Source organism: Acanthaster planci, linkage group LG01 (genome assembly GCF_054643075.1).
Source record: "Acanthaster planci isolate LZ-2023a linkage group LG01, COTS_SCS, whole genome shotgun sequence".
NCBI classification, from domain to species: Eukaryota; Metazoa; Echinodermata; class Asteroidea; order Valvatida; family Acanthasteridae; genus Acanthaster; species Acanthaster planci.
Window position 1 is genome coordinate 7,298,698 of NC_141777.1, and position 20,241 is coordinate 7,318,938.

Here is a 20,241-nt window from a genome sequence, read left to right on the forward strand (position 1 = left end):
CAAGGCCATTGCTCGTAGAGTGACACTCAGCTCAGGGATGCTGATGAAAATCATTCTGTGGGTATAGTTTCGCTTAACGATTCAATGTCTTTCCCACATAACTGTCTATGCCCTGATCTAATGACTTTCACAATCACCTCTTCACAATCACGAAATTGGAAAAAAAAAAAGACTTTAACACGATCTCTTGACGCCTGGTGTTGAACTGGGATGGAATTGACTTGACGAATAATCGTTTATGACAAAAAATAGTCCTTAACCCTAAGAGCTGGGGGCAGATTCTGTCCTCGACATTATTTCCTATATCGCTGCAATGCGTTTTTTTCTGGAGCTGAGCCTTAAGGAGTTTTTAGAGAAACTAATTTTGACACCAATTTTGTGAAAATCAAACGTACCGTTCTTACACAGCGCTCAGTATTTTTTTTCCCGAGACAGGTCAGCCTAAAATGTACACTTTTCCACACGGGCTGGTACGCATGTAGCCTTGAATTTCAAATGACCGTATATAACAACCAAACCGTGTCTGACCGAGTTCGGACTTCATCAGATCACCATTTGTAATAAAGAGTTTCTTTAGAAGAATATCGGCAGTGTGGCACAGTGGAGTACTCCCTCCCCCGGCTGTGAGATGGGTCAAAATACCCAGGCTCATTTTTTTGGGTTAACTGGTACCACAGACTCAAGCCGTTGCACTGAGAAGTACCACATTTGATTCAGCCGGGAATTTAAAAAACATCGCAGACCTTAAGCCTCCAGAGGAACTGTAACACATTGAATAGTATGAAAACTTGAATACAAAAGGATAAACCACATTGATTGTTTTTAATAAAAGTGTATTCATTGTCGCCCATTTAATAGCTTAGCTTAAGAACTGGAAAGGTAAAACATACTGCTAAACAGCGTCAGAAGATTGAAGATTTAAAACGCTATTATGAAATCTACTTGAAGTTCTTTATTCCACAGAGTGCGAGCGTCAACGTCATGCATGTTTATCGTTTTCCGATTTCACCACTTTTGCATTAGAGTTGTATAGGCTACATTTTCGAAAATATTTATCATTCTAGTAATCTTAAAACGAATGCAAAAATAGGTCCTCGATTGAAAGTAGTCAAATTGTACAATTCAACGACACAAATAGTCAAGCCATTCCAATATGACTGGGCATGTTCAAAAATTCTCTTCGTACCTCGAAGTTTTGTTTAATTGTACCGGTACTTCGAATTAGTTGTACAAAATATACCCAACACGGCTCTGAAATAATCACGCAGGTTTCGTAGTACAATTTAGAGGGCATTCAGTTATCTGTAAAAATTGATATATATATATATATATATGTATAGAAATGGATGACACTGAAAAACACATTCAAATTAGCTTGGAAACAATGTACCTATACACTAATTTTATTTTAACTGAGGTTAATGACACCAAATACGCGCCATGTTACTTGTAGCATGCTTGTCGCTGTGCACAGGCTATGTTCTGTACATGTACACACATGCCTAATTAGTCCGTCAGGGTAGCCCACATCCCATGGACCCGGCCTGAAGAAGACTACATCAATTTTGACAGTCATTATCCCGACTTGAACAGCAGAATGGCCGTCTGTCCCAAATAGAAGTAGATGAAGTGCTTGGTCTCATGTGTGACGTAGCTGCCAAAATTCCGTCCCACAATGCAGTGCCAGGTCGGGTTGTACTTTTTATCGAACTCCTTCTTGATGTAAGCAGCAATATCTTTCTCAATGTTAAACTTCTCTGTAGCTTGTACAGCGCAGTTGGTTGCGTCCTGCTGCATGTCCTCAGACATGTCTGCATTTTTTATGACAGTCTTAGGAGGGTCACTCATGGCTGCAACTCTGAATGAGGACCTGGAAATAAAAATGAAAAATAAATAGCACTTTTAACTGGAACAATCTGCTCCAATCATTAAAACACTCAACCACATGCCAGATGATATCACATGAATGCTATGAAAAAACAACAATGCGGTGTGGATATAGGTTTCCGAGTTTGTTCTAACATCTTTGTGGTCAATATTTGCATGACAGTCTGTATCATATAGCCTCATAATTCAGTTGAACGATACTTACGCGTTATTTCAGTAAGGATGGATAATTGGAGACTGATATGGCAACTTGCGGAAGCAACCCGTCGTATTTGGTGTCAGCTCAGATAAAGATTGTTCCCCCACAACGGATTTTACTGAGAGCATATTTTGCATTTTACATATGCTAAGCAGTCAGCGGTTAAGTTGAATGACGAGTGCATTTACTACGGGAACAATCTACGGTAGTTTGTTTCCACTCGCGAATGACCTTCGCATACCTCTTTCGAACAGAATTTGGGCATTGAAAAGCATCGCATGATTGATGCTCGCAAAGTATATGATAATACGGAAAAAAAAACTTGCCGCAGGCATCAATATTTCAACGTACTGCCTTTGGTTGGTGAATAAACGGCAGTTGGAGACGCTGATTGGATGCTTTTACAGCATGTTTACAGTAACTTTATTTTATTTGAGGGGTGGTTCCAGGAAAGTTTCCGGGGGGGGGTCATGCCCTCAAATTCTTAGGTCTGAATTTAGGTCCAGACAGGCGGAAACGTTAATGCATTACAATGTTGCTGATACACCCTTGCAGGTATTGCTATTTCATATTTTATTTATAATATGGTGTGTGTGTGGGTGTGTGTGTGTGTGTGACACAACAGGGGCCCCTACCCCCTTCTGAATCCGCACCCGTAACCATCCCTTAGTGAAACAAAACCACAAAATAGAAGTCGTGGATTTGTCTTTTAAAGGGCTTGAAATGCACCACTGAGATTTCAGGATTTGACATCCTTTAAAAATATCTTGTGGAGCACCTGACCTTGTAGTGTAGGTTCCTGTTAAAGTGGATCCTAAGCTTTATTTGGAACCCACCCTCTGACAATCCTCGAGCCAGCTATACGATGACCAAGCCACTTTTCAAATTAAACTTCCGATCTCATCGACATCGGCTTCATATCGTTACTCTTCTTTTTATGTGATTAGTTTGGTTCTGTTAGCATGTATGTGTCACGAAGGGGCGGCGGCACAAACCCTCAATCCTCCCCATAATTATTGATGGATCTCACTGAAACCCGGCAAAAGAGCTGTGGGTTCTTTCCTTTTGGCTCACTGGTGGAAACTGCCAAAATACGCCAAGGAGGTTAAATGCAGCTGTCTTTTCGTGAGGGAAATGTATCGTTGTTTTTGAGGCTGTGACTATACGTGTATTGTCTGTCATGGTCAGAGCAACCAGTAATGACATACGCTGTAAAATTAAAAGGCAAGTTTTTAGACAAACATTCTCAGCTGTCCATCGTAATTTAAATACGGTGACATCGAGAGAGAAATGGTAGTTATACTCATAAAACGATTTAATTAAATACAAAATTATTTCTTTGAGTGTCAACTTGTTGCACGCCGGAGAATATCAAAATCCAAGCTTAACTAATGGTAAAAGTGAATCCCCAAACCTAATTATAGGTGTGCCCTTGTGTCTGCTTTAGTCAAAGTGTGGAAAATTCTCCACGAGGATTTAAAACGAACCGATACATTGAACACAAAGTTCAGACTCATTTCTATTGATATCCTACTTATAACAACTCATAACAGTCTTAGGTCAGAGCAAAAAAAGTATTCTCTCATTCATTAATTGTACTGAAATTTAGACGAATTTCGGGGTACGTGATTTAGCAATATTACATATACACTTATTATTTTTAAACTTTATGCTGATGTCTTTCCTGAAAACAAATTCTTCTTTACCAAATAAAGAGACAAATTCAAAAAATCTGATAATGTAATACAAGCTACAAATTCAAATGTTTTAGAAGCCATGTACAACATACGGCTTTAATATGTCTGCATGAGGTACAAGATTGCACAGAGCAACTCAGGAATAATTAAGTTTAAAGATGCCAATTATTGACAACACCTTCAATACAGTGTTTTATACAATGAGACATTATCATTAAACAATATCACACTGACACTGTCTGGCAGGCAGTGGATATTTTAAGGACGTCAACAAGCATAGACATTACGTCATAATGTGACAAGGTTTCTTAAAACACTCTAAACTCAAGGTGAGAGATAAAAATTTTTGAATAAATTTCCTACAAGTTTCACTGACGCGCACAAATGTACCAATCCACTGCAGCGTGGGATGGACGATGTAAAGATTGGAATCACTTGAATGTTGGAAAAACACCTTCTCCTTTGGCAATTTATTTACCGTATACTTTTCAAATGCCTGTGTTAAAATACAAATTATTGGTGCCCTATGTCTCTTTCTATATCATGTTGCTACCTCACAGGTAGGGTTTAATATATTATGATGTCATAAGAGTCACAGCATTTTGGGAATTACAATTCGAATCTGATAATTGTTATATGATTTTAACACATTAGCATATGACTTTGAAGCCTATCGACTTGATCTGGAGTGGGATTTTATATACGATGTGATGTCGGACTCTTGTTTAAAACAATCATGTTTATTTTCAATAAAAACACATGAAGGGGTTTTAGAGTGGCGATTCAACGTGTGTTGTTAGCTATGAGAATGACACCTTTACCCTACAAAACTATAACTGGAAAATATGATAAACAGACCTTTTCCATTTTTTCCTTCAGATTATTACCAAAGTTCTGCAAGATTTTAATCGGACTCGTCTACGAAAATCGCCCTGGCTACCCGGATTTGAAGAGTAATATGGCTACCTGGCCTAGATAGAAGTAGATAAAGTGTTTAGTCTCGTGGGTGACGTAACTGCCGAAGTTCCTACCCACAATGCAGTGCCACGTCGGGTTGTGTTTACTATCAAACTCCTTTTTGATGCTGGCAGCGATATCCTTTTCAATGTTGAACTTCTCCATAGCTTTTTGCGCACATTCGATGGCGTCTTGCTGCTCGTCTTCGCTCATGTCGGCGCTCTTGATCACAGCTTTCGACGGGATAGAATCCTGGGCCATGATAGTTCTGGTTTAACCACAACTAGTTGATATTTCTGTGCGAGATACAGGCAATAATAGAGAATAAAAAATGAAAGAGATAAAGTCAGTCCTGAATTTCGGCTGGTTAATTTATGGCAATAGCCCATGCACACGGAAAACGCCGTTTGAAGTCTTATTGTTTGGAATGGCATTACATGTATTAACGTCAAATCGTTTCTAGAAAGGACAACCAATAACTTAAGCAAGCGCAGTTTGAAACCAAAGGTAAGGATAACAGTATTTTTGCACCTTTCTCACTCTCTAAGTAAGGGTTTACGGGATTGTAATAACCTTCCATGTTTTTGCTGTTTTCGATTGTTTTTATATGAAGTCATTCACGGGCCTGTAGCCTTTTGTCAATTGGCATGACGGGCTGTCTGTCTATTTGGGCTGTGATGTCCTTTGAATATTTTCCCTTTTTTATGTATATTATTTTTAGCTCTTGTTATTTCTTGATGTTTTGAGATATCTTTCATAGTGAATTTTTTATGTTGAATGTTTACTGTGTAATGTGTATTTTGATAATGTTTTAATACACTAATTAGTAAATGACGTATAACCTTTAGTAGTTGTCACTGGAGATAAATTTTAAAAATAATTTTAAAATAAGATCTGACGGAAATTATATGAGAAACAACATTTTCAAGTATCATCTGCGATAACTGTGGATTGTAACATCGTTTTATGCCCACCAGCAAAATAATTGAAAAATAATTTATGAGCATATCTATTCAGAAAATTTGGACTTTGGGTCCACAGAAAGTGTATTTTCAGGTTTCGCAAATGAGAAGTAACTGAGAGCATACACATTAGACTTAAATAACTGCAGTTATTTAAAAGTGATGCGGTAAACATTCTTTGCAATCAGTTAACAAATTTAAACAACTTATAAAACAACATGGCTGGTTAACAGTATTAAAAGCTGCAAGCTGCAGTCATCGGCTCATCTAAAAATGGATTGAATAGAACGTAAGCATGTGCATTCCGCCGGTCGTCATGTGTAGGGTAATAGTGGTATGGTATGCCAGACATTTTATACATTGACATTTAAACTCTAAGAGCGCCCTATAGAAAACTAAAACAAAACTTGAAATACAGATACATGTAATCAGAAAATAAAAAATCTCTCCGTAATAATTCTTTACTGTGTGCAGCTCAGTAGGCCTACATTTCTGTTTCACAGTCCGTGTTAAATAATGCGTTAAGTTGCTGGCTACAAAACAAACTTTTATGGAGCTCAAAATAAATTTGTGTTAACTATAGTAATTCAATAATGAATTTTCTCTGCCTGCAGGAAAAGTAGTTCACGCAAACTAAACCAAACTCAATATTATGTTGACGAAATATTTGTCTCAAAAACAGCGAAAATTGAGATGATGTTTATTTGATCATGCTTAATACATTGTGAAGCCACAGTGTTGCAAATGGTATCTCAGTAAAATACTGGTATCTGCATAGTAAACAAGGGGAAAGTTCTGACTTACTCTTGTACACGATTACAGCTTGAATATTACCATCATAACAGACAGCTCGTCCCGATTATCGTGTCGCTGCTGTCACGTGCACAGACAGCTCGTCTAACGGCTGTTATTACAATAGGCAGCGACCCGTTCGTGTACGTCGCCCATGGTTTGCAATGTCCGTATCTATAATCCATCAAAATTAATTATTCCAATCACTCTGATTGGTTGCGCGCCTTCGTGGCGCTACTCCCTGCACGTTGTCCAGTTGGTAGCTGTCTTTCGGTACACTGTCCCTTCTCAGATTCGTAAGTGCAAAATATAAATTGAACTGTGGGAGGGAAAATCTCATGTCCGTCGATATTACAATCAAAACAAAAAATGGACTGCCGCACCTATTATGACTTCCACTTCTATTTGACCTCGATTCACCCAGCAGGAAAATACAGAAATGAGTTGCAAATAAACAATTAAAAAGCAACTGCAAGGGAAAAGTTGAACTCTGCTATTCGTTTATTTATGAGAAATTTACTGCAGCATGACCTACACTGATTTCGGTAGAATATTAGAAACTATGAAAAATTGCATGTGACCTCTTTTAAAATATAGCATTTGCCTGCAAGATATAAACTGTATGCGTATATTATTCGGTATGGAAGTACTCATGATTATTCAAATCAGACGTGACGAACGCGTTCAACGTGCTGTATGACACCACAGATACTGAGAATCGTGGCAGATGCATAATCCATGGCCCTGGAATTATTGATATAATCATTAATTTTTCAATCAGTATAAATAGATAATCAGTTTGAAATGACTCCAACTCTCAAAACGATGCACTCGCACAAATATTTATCCGTCGGGGTTATGCAAATATATGATAATAAAGGTGTTTATAATGTTGCACTTGTACATACGCTAACGCGGAGGTAAGCCTTCTATTTGTTACATGAGTAATCCAAAATATGAACCAAACCTCATCTTAAATGATCTGTGCAATGATTTATGAAACGGTTATTGCTTTATTCTGTTTTTTTTATACGAACGTTTCACTGGGATGAACAAAGAGATGATCATTTTTTCAGTTACGCCTTGGCTTACTCTGGATCTTCCACTGATCAGACCGAATTTGTAAAAAAGATATAAACTGGCGTTTGTGGTCTATATTTACAGACTTCATCATGGCTTCGGACGCAAATGCTTGACCTATGATCTTACTCTCCGGTGTGTGTAAATGTGCTGAGAACTGTAATATTAAGGACTTTTAGAATTGATAATTGGAAAACAAAGATTTTGGAATAAGTTCAACTCAAGCAACGTGCACATTTGGGGTAAGTAAAGTTTTTTTAGGATAATCTTGATGAAAGACGTTTGACATGCGGTGGATCCATAAGCGAGTCTTCTTGTGCAAGTTGATTAGGAATCGTCATGTATTGCTAGAGGGCGCTTTATTTGATTTTTGTTTCACATTGGGGCCTATAAATGTCAATTTGAGGGCGCAATCTTCATTACAAACGTTGGACAGCGTTTACGAGTACAGACCAGTGAGTAAGCTGCCGCAGACATCAGTGATAAATATCCCCACTTTAAAAAATCAGGAAAACTACTTATAAATTTCACAGGTGTTCAAGACACATATCAAATTGAAGTTCACTTCCTTATCTTTCATTTTTCCTCTCACTTTTCAGTGGCTTAACTGATGACTTTTGAAAATATTGCTCTCCAGAGAAAATTACCCCTCAAAAGAGTTACGAGGCCCATCGCCATTTTGAAAATTGATGCCTACACTCCATTCCAAAATAGAGCGATAGGGAGGGCCTCATTTTGTCCAATACTTTCAGAAGTACCAGTTGGCAGTCTTGTTGCTTGTAAGTTCAATGATCCATCCTTCTTGTTTGCAAACTATCCAGTCCACGTGCCACGCACGAACAAACAGCAGTAAAATTGACAGCATGTAAATCGTGATCTAGTCTGTGACATGTAGGCAATACGGACGTTTCACAATAGGCGCCTCTAAGAGTTTGCAACGCGTGGGCCAATCACAATGCACGAAATCTGTCAACCCAATGCGCGTTTGGAAATGGTCGACAAATTTCGCGCCTTGTGATTGGCCAACACGTTGCAAACTCTTGGAGGTGCACTATTGTGAATCGCCCGTATTTTGGGCCCATTTACTGGCTTGCAAGCTTATAGCAACAGCCTTACCTCAAACTCCAGCGTATAGTTCTGTTTGGAGGAGATCTTGATTTTAGTCTCATCCATAAGACAGGTAGACGCATTCAGCATATAAGGAGCATAATTATAGTATGTTATAATAAATTACTTTCTCTCGGGCAATGGCAATTCGAGGTCTTACACAGATGGGGATCACTGATGATAAAATAGCAAAATAAACACATGCCAAAGACGAAAGGTGAGCCCCGAATTAAATATCCATATCAGTCACAAGCAGAAATCCAGACATTCAAGAGACTTTTCTTTGAAAGTTATAATTGTTATTTATTTATTTTACACGATCGTGTTCAGTGACAGGAAGGGAAAAGGACAAAACGGACAGTTTTTTAGGGGGGGTTGAAAATACCATTACCCATCCCTATGGTAAAAATGGGGGGGGGCGTGTCTTCCGTTTTCCTGGATGTACACGTACATGGCATGTACAAGTATTTTGAAGAAGAAAAATCTTCACATGTGATTGGGATATATACGAGACACAAGCCAAACTTACAATTAGGGGGTGAAAACGGATCTACACGCTATGCACGGAACATGTTTAACCTTAAAAATCTTTTCTACAAGTAACAGCATTTTACAAAAGTGATCTTGTTCACAGCTATACGGCACAAGAGACCAATGTACATGTATGTAAAAATATAAACGAATACATTTAATATTGCAACAAGCTGGTTTCATGAAAGGCCCATCAAAGAAAGTGTTCTAGTTGTACTACGTTTTAAGAAAGAAAACATAGGATTACTCATCTTTCACTAGGTTCCAACTTGACACTGTAATACAGTGCCAACCCATTTCCCTCCGAATGGTTGAAAATTTAGGCCACTTTTTGTTGTGACGGAACCCATTAAATGGAGCTGGGGGTGACCTTATGGTCAGTTCTTTGAGTATCTGCTGCCGGCATTAGGCCTACGTGTTTCGGTAGTACTCAAAGAACAATTGTTCGAGCGTTTTCCCCATATTACATAATTTACAGATGTTATCATGGCATCATACGATCGACATGATTGACGACATCGTTGATTCATTGCTTGTACAGAATAAAAGTCCAGGGATGTATAAAATACCATTATTAGATAAGCTGACTAGACACTGAGTTAGAATGCGTAAAGGCTGAGAACATTATAAAAAGTCGCGTTATAAAAATATCAAGAAATAAAAAAGTACATAGGATACAACCTATGTGAAACCTTTATCAGGAAACTTGAGATTCATTCTAGCCAAACTAAACTTTGCAAAACGGCGACCCTTGACCTGTTCGCAGATAAAAACTTCCACTTGCCAGCGACAAATCAGCCCAGTATCCCATCCTAGGACAGCCCAGAAGACCACAATCATTACACTTGCCATCCACGAAGTCGTCCCAACTGCGACAAGGGTAGCTAATAAACTGGCACTGACTTGAGTTTAAACTGTCAGTGAATAGCTGGAGAACACGGCTGTGGCTACAACTGACCTCCATCGGGTCCACTGTATCATAGAAATACACAAACAATACACAATATAAACACGTGCCAAGGTTTCATTAGTTTTAAAGTTTTTGATTGTAAGAATGACTTTTTAAAAAGGTGTTATTTCATTATATGCCTCGCCTTTAAGTCACGTGATGAAGCAGTAATAAAACAAAACAGACACTTACGTATAACATCCCCGACGGTAGCAGGACATCCAGGCTGCTCTTTCCCGCCATTTGGATAGAAATCCATGTGACCAACCTGGAGTAACAAGAAATTAAACCAAGATGAGCTGAAACAGTATTTAACTATGAAGGGTAAAGCGAGACATAATGCAATACATTTTGTTGAGTTCATTTTTTAATTTGGTAGGGCCAAAACAAACCGGTTGAACGATTCCAAGTCCTAGCACTTCAGCATCGGTGTGAATTGCGTCGACAAAAATGGCGTCGGTAGGATCCAGACGACAAGCCGGATCATTGCCGGAGAAATTCGGTCCAGCAGCATCAAGACCTAAGAAAAACAAATACATAGAGAGATTTTGGCATTGTTTCCCATTAAGAACATCCACTCATTGGGAGATTTGAATTGAGAACCATCATTGAGAGATTTGGAAGGGCTCCCACCTGTGATTCTACCGATTCCTGGTTGGAAAGCTCCTGCATAGCCAGCGATGTGCGCCCCGAGACTGTGGCCAATGAGATGCATACGGGCGAAATTTGCTCCAGTTTGGGTGTTCAAAAACTGCATAAATCTGGCTATAACACGACCAACCACGCGAATGTTTTGCACTGACTGGCCGTATAGATTCCTTGCCCCAGCTCCCCAGTCCACAATGAACACGTTTAGGTTTTCCTACAGATGGACGAGGAAAAATACCTTCAAAACTATTCAAGTTTGATGGAGGTTCTCCATTTCTCTATTCAGCACAAAATGGAATTACTGTTAAGGAATTGTGTTGTAACGGTTAAAAATCTTGTTTACATGCGTCTCGTAGTTACAGGAACGAAAACTTCCACCTTCTGAAAACGCAAATGATTTTTTCATCATATATTTTGATGGAAGATTTATTGTATTATAGGGTAAATTTAGATTTCCATTACCGTTGTGAGAAGCTGGTCTTTCAGTTCCTTCATCCATTCTGATCTGGCTCCTTTCTCTGTATAGCCATGGATGAGAATTACTGTTCTTCTTAAGGCGTTGAATGTAGAATACTGGAGGGAGGATGGATCTGTTCGGTCAATCTGTAAAGGTTTATTGATAAAGGTTATTAAATTCAGCATTGACCTAAGGTTTTCAGAGGCCAAACTCACTGGAGGGAGACCTCTGGTATGGTTTTTTGAATGGGGTAGGAAATGCCAACAACACTACAGACCCAAGGGTCTTAGAAAGGCTGTTCCGTAGGAGCGTTCACCTCACGAGTGGGCCTGCATGCATTGCGAAAGTGTGTCTGAGAAGTTTTGCATGAAGAGAACAGAAATGCGCACTAATTAAAATACACTGACAAACGCTAGCCTTGTAACCATGGAAAGCGTGCGTCACATCAACTTTGCATTCATCATTCGCCACACACCAGGCTTATGGAATAGGCCTACACTGAATGACAAGCCCAGTGTCTTGGTTAAAGGGAAGCTACAATCAATTGTTTGAATACAGATCTTCAAACTGCACCCTTGTGTCTCAGTTAACCTTGGTTCAACATTTGTTTCACGATTTCAAAGGGTACATTGTACCGCCTTTTGGTTTTTATGCTGATGATATATCCATATTCATGAGCAAAACTGTGATGTCATATCGGGAAGAATCCTCAATGCTACATTGGTTTGTACACAAAAAACCCTGCATCTTTTTAGATTTTCCTGGACTCATTTTTCTCTTCATTACTGATTCTGTTATTTATGTACACAGCAATAAGAAAGCATTAATCTCTCTCTCTGTAATGTTTTCAGTTAGTTATATTCTGGGTTTACAATTTGAACAGAAACACTTGTGAACTGAATCTAGGCCTGTTTACAGCAACAGTTGTCCGGGAAAGAATGGGTAATTTTAATAGTCTAAAGCATGAATTTTTTAATGCATTTAACCACAGATTGAATAATTCAAAGTTAAATAAAAATAGTAAAAGAATTCATTACAGCTACACTTTAAGGCTGAGAGAGACGCAGCTTTACGAATTGGTTGTCAGTTTTATAAGAAGACTTTATTTCATATGATATCCAGCTCATACATTGTACTAAGTAAAAGAAGGTGTGACTTTTAAGCTGTTGATTATTCGGGTATAACCTCAGGCATACCTTCATGTACAATTCCGTATTTAGGCGAGTAAACAACAAAAACTGTGTGTTGATGTAGTCAGGGCTTTTTGGCGGAAACCTGAAGAAGACATCGTATGGTGGATCGTTTGAGAAGCAGCCGAGATCATCGTAGCATATCTCCTCAGCAAAAACTGAAAGAGTTATCAAGACGCACATCATGAACTGATTGAACGCATTCACTATGACAAAATTTACAGTAAAAAGGTGCTATCAGAATTCACGAGTGAAGATCATGTACCCTAAACGCAAAACCTCTTATCCAGTAAACTGCATGGATACGCACTGGCATATGAGATTCGGATTGATAAGACTGTGTCGACCAAAGCAGATTCAGTGGTCAGTGATGAAGACGTCTGCACTGGTCAGGAGGAAGTCGTGGGTTCGAATCCCCTCCGGAAAAACCGAACTGTGAATCTGATGCTCACAAGCATTGCTTGTTTTATGACATCAGGGAAAGCAGTATCCGGAAGCAAAGTTCCGTTAGTAGTCTTTCAAGAAGCTACATACAAAACCCTTTAAAAAACTAAACCTTCAGTACTGTATTGACACCTGCAAAACACATCTACCAGGATGCACCAAACGAGTTACATCTTTACGTTAACGGATAATTTAATCTTACCTGATTGAAAGCACAGATTCAGAAGGCAACTTGCCACCAATAGAAATCGTTTCATGATGATGACGATGATGGCGGAGAAACAACACTGATTCCACAGTCGATCGAGTGTAAAGTGATATTAAGCTATTTTGAAAATGCCCTGTTATTTGGTAGATGATAATCATTTCCACAGTCAGTCTAACTGCTACTGAGCCCGTGTAGCCCCTTTTTATTTCTAACACCGTCAAAGTATCATCCTCAGACCATCCTTATATCAAAGTTTTAAACCAAAGTTTACCTTTTGGGCCAAAGTTGCGGCTTGCTAATTATGGGTATTTGCTTATGTCATTTTGAAGATAATTGCATGAGGTTCGGAACACAGTGCAGTATCATGTCGATAAGAAGGCCACCAGTTGCTAGGAAATGGCCGACTTAGCATCTCGTGATCTTAGTAGTTATCTGATCCATTGTAATCCGATTAATACCACTGACACACTGCACAGAGTAATGGTTTAAAGCAAATAATGAGATATCGTCACAAGAACTACTATACCTGTACTTCTGAAACTCCAACTAAACTCTGTGTAAGATAAATCTATGTCTGTAACCGTAGCTAAAACAACACTGCCATACTATGCCTAACTCTATGTAGTTGAATATAGTTTGCATTTCTGAGTGTTTCTTCCTCAACGCAGTTCATGCATGGGCATTGCCAGGATTTTTTTCCGGGGAAGCTTTATTTAAAGCAAATGGTGATTCCACCCCTTTCACCTTTTTGAAAATTTTCTTTTGCATTCTTCCTTTCCCATATTAATTTTCTTCCAGGAGGCAAGCGCCCCCTTCCCCCTCGCAATGCCCACGATTAACGGCTTGAGTTGTTTCAATAACAAGGAATAGACTTTCTCGCCAATGCGAAAAATGAGGAAGATCAATCTTGGAATTCACAAATCAATTGTTACAAAACTGTTGTTATCCAATCTGTATTTGCTATGATTTCTTTTTGGTGGGACATCGGATAGGAAACCCAGTAAGCATTTACGGAATCTCATTTTATGACATGATTGTATTATCTTTGATGATAATCATTGCGTAACATTCTCCCTTTAACGAGTGTCATGAGTTTTTCAAGTGATTTCTGATTAAATAATTGGAAGGTGCCGACCAGCGAGTATGGGGGGGGGGAAGTAGGGCTAAATTCCCTCACTCCATACGAGTTGATCCCGAGATACGATGAAACATTTCGACGGTCGTTTTTTTTTTGAAACAATTATATCCCATACCCAAGACTCGAAACGCTATTTGCATCCCTTTACTGCTGTATGGCTACTAGTGCATGCGAAGTGTCCATTCAGTGATCCAGTAACTTAACAAATCTAAGTAAGACATTGAGGCATGTAATTTTAAAAAAAACCATTGTATTTCTTAATCAAAAAGAAACTTGTATAACTGTAGTTTTAACAAAAATCTCTGAGCTAATAGAGGTCAGGGATTCGATTCTAATTTCTGATGCTCATTTATAATACCAGACAGGTTTGTTGTCCTCGTCAAGCGCAATTAGAATGCACAGAAAGGCGACTGAGCTCCAGTCTGTAAGTAGAAGTTACCAGTTGCTAAAGATCGATCGGCCCAGTATCCCATCTTGGGGCACCCTTTCCAACCGCAGCTGGTGCACTGCCCATTTACAAACCGGTCCCAGTTGGAACACGGGTAGGCAACAAATTCACACTGGCTGGAATCCAAGCTCTCGATGTAGAAGTCCAAGACACGAATGTGGCTGCAGCTAACCTCAAAGGGATCGGCTTCGAAGGTGAAATTAAAGTAAAAACAAACATAAGTACTGTTGTATATAAGATTTAAACCTATTTTGCTTTGTTTCCAGGAATTAGACTTTACAAATTAGAAAAGAAAGCATCATAAATGTAATAAACAAACAAACACGCCAACACCCCCAAAATAACACACACAAATAAACAAACCAGACAATAACATCCAAGACCACGACAGAAAAAAATGAAACTGAACAGCTCCTGAAGAATTGCCCAAAAGAAACAAAGATGGGAAATTTAACGTGAACAAAATAACAAGCATGCATTAATTAAAATGCATAATTTAAAATTAAAACATCGGAATTAAAATGATCATAACCTGGTAGAAATACATTTAAAATGTATACGTTAATGAGTGGAAATAAGACAATTTGCTAGATATCTCGCTCATTCTGAATTACAAATTTTAAAAAGGGAGAAAGGGATTTACAAAAGATTGAAGACAACATCAAATCAAAACAAGTAAAGAAAAATAACACTAATTCAACAAACAACCCCTATAATCCCGCAGTCATCTTTCAATACATCTTGTGTGCCTTGAACTTCCTGTCCAATTTTTATTTCCATGTACGTCATAATTAGTTCGGTTTTTATAAGATGTGTTGTAGGATCTCTGTTGACCATGTTATTGATGGTGCCCATGATCACTAAAAGGTGTAAAACTGAAACTCGCTTCAAATTTACAACGTCCTTTAACAGAAAAGGAGAATTGCAATCATTCTGTTGAAATAGCCGTTAATTGAATCAATTAGAAACTTAAATTTAAGGACTTGTTCTTAATTTCCAATTCTGAGGGACTTGCCCCTTTCATTGAAAACAAAAAAGGTATAGATGAGGCTTTTGTTTTAGAAAGACAACGGTGTAATGCAGATTGGTTGCCATCAACGCATCCTGATTTAATTTCTAACCATCTCAACCATCTTTATTCAATGGGAAATCGGCCGTAAAAAGAAACCTGTGTTGATTATGTTCCCTCATGTCAAAGAAAATCTGTTCTGATTGTGTTCTGTAGACCTTCTTTGTTGATAGGGCCTACATTTAATAATGTAGGGGAGTCGTGTTGGCGTGTTGGTAATGTGTTGGCGTAGTGGTTCTTTCCTCGCCTTCCACCTCTGGGGCCCAGTTCTACATGATCCCAGCTCGGTCCACGTGTGGAATGGGTTTTCAGTCCCTACCTGATTCCCAAGGTTTTACCAAAAATATTCATCTGGGGTTTTCCTCCCACCTCTAAAAAAAACTACCTCTCACTGTCTTCTCTCTACAGGTTTCTTCAGGCATGCGAGCTACAGTGCATAGGGGGCTTTTGAGGAATCCTTCGTGTCATTACAAGAAATATATAATAATAATATTATTACCTGAATTGCATTGGAATTAAATTCAACTGCTTTCATTTTAGAGCACCAAAGTTTATAGCATCAATAAATTGCAAGAATGTTCTTATAACTCCATTTGTTGATTTCTAGTACAATTGCAACTTTGCAAATCATTTATATCCTTGCAATAATATCTTGTTTATGATTATTATCTACTCCATTAAAGGTAAATTGCACAGATCCCAACAGGAAACTTACATACGTCCCCGACATTAGCAGGACAACCAGGCTGTTCCTTCCCACTGTTAGGGTAGAAATCTATGTGTCCACTCTGAAAAAATAATGATTATACTTCGTTATTACCTTTGTTTCGAATTACCTTTGCTAATTCACTGACAGCACACATCATTATATCTGTTGTATACTTCAGACACGGACATCGGAACTTTTCAGCATGTGAAAACAGTGGCAACATTAATACTGTTAACTAACTGGCTCTTCGATGCCACAGCCGATGACTTCGGCATCAGTGTGGATGACGTCAACAAAGATGGCGTCACTTGGATCCAAACGACAAGCCGTATCGGTGGAAGTAAAATATGGACCAGCTGGATCAAGACCTGGAAAAAAGAAGCAAACACAACAATTCAAAATTTTTACACCAGTACGTATTTCTATTACTAGTTATTTTATGAACCAGCTGGGTCAAAGCATGGCAATCGAGGGACAAATTTACTTTAATATACTGTCGCACGAATTAAATTATTTTAAATTAATTTAAATGCTTCGGTAGTTTCCGTAGCCTTAATGATAACTTTGTACAATTGTGAGTACCGGTCGAAATTATGAGACAACAGGAAAACAGAGGAGGGAGCGAGCAGGTAGACGTCAAATCGAAGACTTTCCGTCAACAAGAACTGCTGAAAATGAAAATAACTTGAACATATCATTAGCTATGATTCATTAGTGGTCCATCCAAAGTAAAGTCAAAGTCAATGCCAGTAAAACCAAGTGCATGCTCATAAGCTCAAAGAAAAAGGTTGGCACTTGGGAGACGAACAAACATATCAATAATACCCCGGTGTGTAAAGTAAAATCGTTTAAACGCCTGGGTGTTATTATTGATTAAACTTGGAATCAGCATGTTGATTATGTAAAAAAGACAGTTTCTTCGAGACTAACCATGTTAAACACAATTCGGGACTGTGTTACACAAAGCTAGATGTACACTCTACGTGTGTATTTAAGTTTAGTCATGCCTAGTCTAGATTACTGTTGCACAGTGCAGGATGACCGATACAAATCGCTGGCTTAAATAAATGCCTCAAACGTGCAGCGAGAGTAGTACTAAAATGTGACTTTCAAACTCCCTCATGCAGCTGTTATGTTCAAAAACTTGATTGGCTTCAGTATCCAGCGAGAGTTAATTATAAGAAAGCTGTTCTTGTTTTTAAAAATATCAATTCTCTGACCCCGCAGTATTAACGGGTCTATTTACGCCACATGCTCAAGGTCAAACTCGGCAATCTGCTGAGAGGACACAAATTAAAAATTATTTTTGCACAAAAGGATTCTTATGCCTCAAGCTTTGCTGTATCTGGCGCCGTTATCTGGAATAATCTGAATGCACAACTTAGAACTATTTCTTCTTCTATTCAAATCGGCACTTCGTCAACAATATACATGTACATAACATCTATGGATTGCAAATTTAAGGGAGGAAAGGTGAATCTAAGGAGTCGTGCGACTTGGTCGCTTTAAATTAAGTTTTCATCCAGGACCTGGAAGGGAATTCTCCTGTTTTTTTCCCACAAGAAAGGTTTGGTTTGGTAGGATTTTCGCTCTTCCGAAATAGGCATGAGTGTTATTGTTGCAGTGTAATACTTTTTGTTTTTCGTTTATTGTGCGTGAGCTTTGTCTTAAAAAAAAATTTCATCATGTTGACGTTCCGTGTGTTTTGGTGTACCCTGTTAGATTTAAGGTTTGTATATACAATCGTGAAGGTGTCTTATTTTTAAGTTTTGTGTTTATTGTATATGCATCATTTTTATGAGTGTTTGCAGGGCCCCAATGGAACCCACTTTTAGTAAATTTGTTTTGCATACCCTGGATAAATAAAGTAAATAAATAAATAAATTACAAAACTGTGGATTTTGAAGCCTTTCCTCATAAGCATTACAACTAAACTTAAAAGAATGTGGCCTTATGGGAGTAGCAGTAAGCCAGACTTACCTGAGATTCTGCCGATTCCAAATTGGAACGCTCCAGCAAAGCCGGCGGTGTGCGCACCAAGACTGTGACCAATAATGTGCATATCGGCAAATGTAGCACTCGTCTCGCTGTTTAGAAACTGCATAAATCTGGCAACAACACGGCCAACTACGCGTGTGTTTTGCACGGACTGACCATACAGGTTCCTTGCCCCATTTCCCCAGTCCACTAGAAATACGTTCAAGTTTTGCTACAGGAAAAGAAACCCATTTAAAAGAATGTTATGATGGTGAGCCGGCTTTCTGTTAACTTTCAAATGTTTTCTGCACAAATTCACAAACTATCAAAAACTCAAGCTTAAAACCAAATGTTCTTTCCACAGATGTAATAAACAATTTTATCATGTGCTACGTAAACGCGATAAAGCGAGCATCTTACTTTACCTCTGTGAGTAGTTTTTCCTTGAGGTCGCTCATCCACAGTGAATCAGATCCTTTTTCGGTGAAACCATGGATAATGAATACTGTCCTTCTCCCCGAATTAAAGGTAGAGGAATGGAGGGAATTAGGGTCAGCTCTATCGACCTAGTTGGGTCAGAAGGAAAAGCTGGCACATCAATATCACTATGTCTTCCACAATAACTTCCAGTTCCCCCACGTCAGAAAGTTTCACTCAGGGTATCAATTCCACTCCTGATGTTCAGATCACATTAGTTTACATGAATTGAAATACAAATGAAGATATCTTGGCTGGTTCATACAATTCTTTTCAATCATTTCGTTGGAATCTGTAGATCTTTGAACCAAGCCTGCCCACAAAAAAGGAAAAGACACGAAACTGAAACAAAACCCAAATAGCCTGTTCCTTAAAAGGCTACATCCTATTTCCCATTCTGTCAGGTACCCCGTCTTCTCTGCTATACGGAGGGGCGAGGTTATGTTGGTATAGTGGTACCTCTTCATACCTTTATGTACCGACCTCTATTCAGCCGTGTATACAATAAGAATTCTGTATTGATGAACTCCGGGCTCTTTGGCGGGAAACTATTGAATACATCGAAGGGTGCTTCGTTCGAAAAACATCCAAGATCATCGTAGCAAACAGACTCCGCTTGAACTGAAACAGTTGCAAAATGTTGAACAAGTTTTTACTAAGGTTAATAATACATGTTGGGAAATAAAAAATATGGTGACCACATTAACAAAAGTCATACAATAGTTTTGCTTTAGTTAAAAATAAAATCTTGCTATGTAATAATTGAAACATCATAAAAAAGTCCTTCTAGTGCCAGCACGCAATAATGAAGTCGCGAAAAGTAAATGTTGAACTGCTTACCCTGATGTCGAGAAAAAAAGAGCAAGCATAAACCTACAAATAACAGACGAGCCATGCCGGCAAATAGAAATCGAGAAATGGTGAAAGAGCCAATTATATTGCTGGACTGAGGGGCCTCAGAAACACTAGAACCAGTTTTATTCCGCTGGGATAGAATGCAAAGAACACTAACTGGATGGATAAAATATGACTGCTTATCGGTGTGAAAGAAACTATTTGCCTAATCCAATGGCATCTGGCAAACCTTTTCAAGGTTGATTATTTGACTAAGCTTCGAATTGTCATTTTGCGTAAATGATAATCGGGAGATGAGAAACGTGTGAAAGCCGCAGTTTGTGAAGATAGTCCATAAAAAATCGTGGTAACTTATCGTATGGTGAAACAACATCCCCCAGAAAAGGGAAAATCTCCTTATTCACAGGTATCCAAAAGAAGTGCTCCAATGGACATCATCAGGGCAGAGGTCAAGTTATGC

General features: G+C 38.6%; 2 protein-coding genes and 2 pseudogenes across 3 annotated transcripts; all 4 read right to left on the reverse strand.

Moving 5' to 3' along the window:
* Positions 1-803: 803 nt before the first annotated feature.
* Positions 804-2,335, reverse strand: LOC110988555 (dynein light chain 2, cytoplasmic pseudogene; annotated as a pseudogene). Its single transcript, XR_015426226.1, has 2 exons — positions 2,093-2,335; positions 804-1,870 (listed from the first exon to the last, which is right to left on the reverse strand). The product of XR_015426226.1 is annotated as a dynein light chain 2, cytoplasmic pseudogene (transcript).
* Positions 2,336-3,377: 1,042 nt separating this feature from the next.
* On the reverse strand, positions 3,378-5,001 carry LOC147800289 (dynein light chain 2, cytoplasmic pseudogene; annotated as a pseudogene).
* A 4,033-nt stretch (positions 5,002-9,034) lies between these two features.
* LOC110987308 (pancreatic lipase-related protein 2-like) lies at positions 9,035-13,242 on the reverse strand. The gene is made up of 7 exons (XM_087145484.1): positions 13,103-13,242; positions 12,463-12,614; positions 11,272-11,412; positions 10,795-11,023; positions 10,554-10,681; positions 10,354-10,429; positions 9,035-10,184 (listed from the first exon to the last, which is right to left on the reverse strand). The coding sequence occupies exons 1-7, from the start codon at positions 13,155-13,157 to the stop codon at positions 9,940-9,942; spliced, it is 1,026 nt and encodes a 341-aa protein (XP_087001610.1). The 5' UTR covers positions 13,158-13,242; the 3' UTR covers positions 9,035-9,939.
* Positions 13,243-13,319: 77 nt separating this feature from the next.
* On the reverse strand, positions 13,320-19,956 carry LOC110987945 (pancreatic lipase-related protein 2-like). Its single transcript, XM_087145490.1, has 7 exons — positions 19,767-19,956; positions 19,396-19,547; positions 18,875-19,015; positions 18,453-18,681; positions 16,713-16,840; positions 16,479-16,551; positions 13,320-14,880 (listed from the first exon to the last, which is right to left on the reverse strand). Exons 1-7 carry the CDS (start codon positions 19,819-19,821, stop codon positions 14,636-14,638), a joined length of 1,023 nt encoding a protein of 340 aa, XP_087001616.1. The 5' UTR covers positions 19,822-19,956; the 3' UTR covers positions 13,320-14,635.
* Positions 19,957-20,241: the final 285 nt, after the last annotated feature.

What these genes read in the sequence shown, in the direction of transcription:
- LOC110987308 (XM_087145484.1), bottom strand. Translation starts at nt 13,157, where the DNA reads ATGAAACGATTTCTATTGGTGGCAAGTTGCCTTCTGAATCTGTGCTTT. An exon ending in GAATCTGTGCTTTCAATCAG is followed by an intron (nt 12,615 to 13,102) that starts GTAAGATTAAAT and finishes TAACTCTTTCAG; the next exon opens with TTTTTGCTGAGGAGATATGC. An exon ending in TACCGTCGGGGATGTTATAC is followed by an intron (nt 10,185 to 10,353) that starts GTAAGTGTCTGT and finishes TCTATGATACAG; the next exon opens with TGGACCCGATGGAGGTCAGT.
- LOC110987945 (XM_087145490.1), bottom strand. Translation starts at nt 19,821, where the DNA reads ATGGCTCGTCTGTTATTTGTAGGTTTATGCTTGCTCTTTTTTTCTCGA. An exon ending in ATAGAGGTCGGTACATAAAG is followed by an intron (nt 19,016 to 19,395) that starts GTATGAAGAGGT and finishes TGACCCAACTAG; the next exon opens with GTCGATAGAGCTGACCCTAA. An exon ending in AGGAAAAACTACTCACAGAG is followed by an intron (nt 18,682 to 18,874) that starts GTAAAGTAAGAT and finishes CTTTTCCTGTAG; the next exon opens with CAAAACTTGAACGTATTTCT.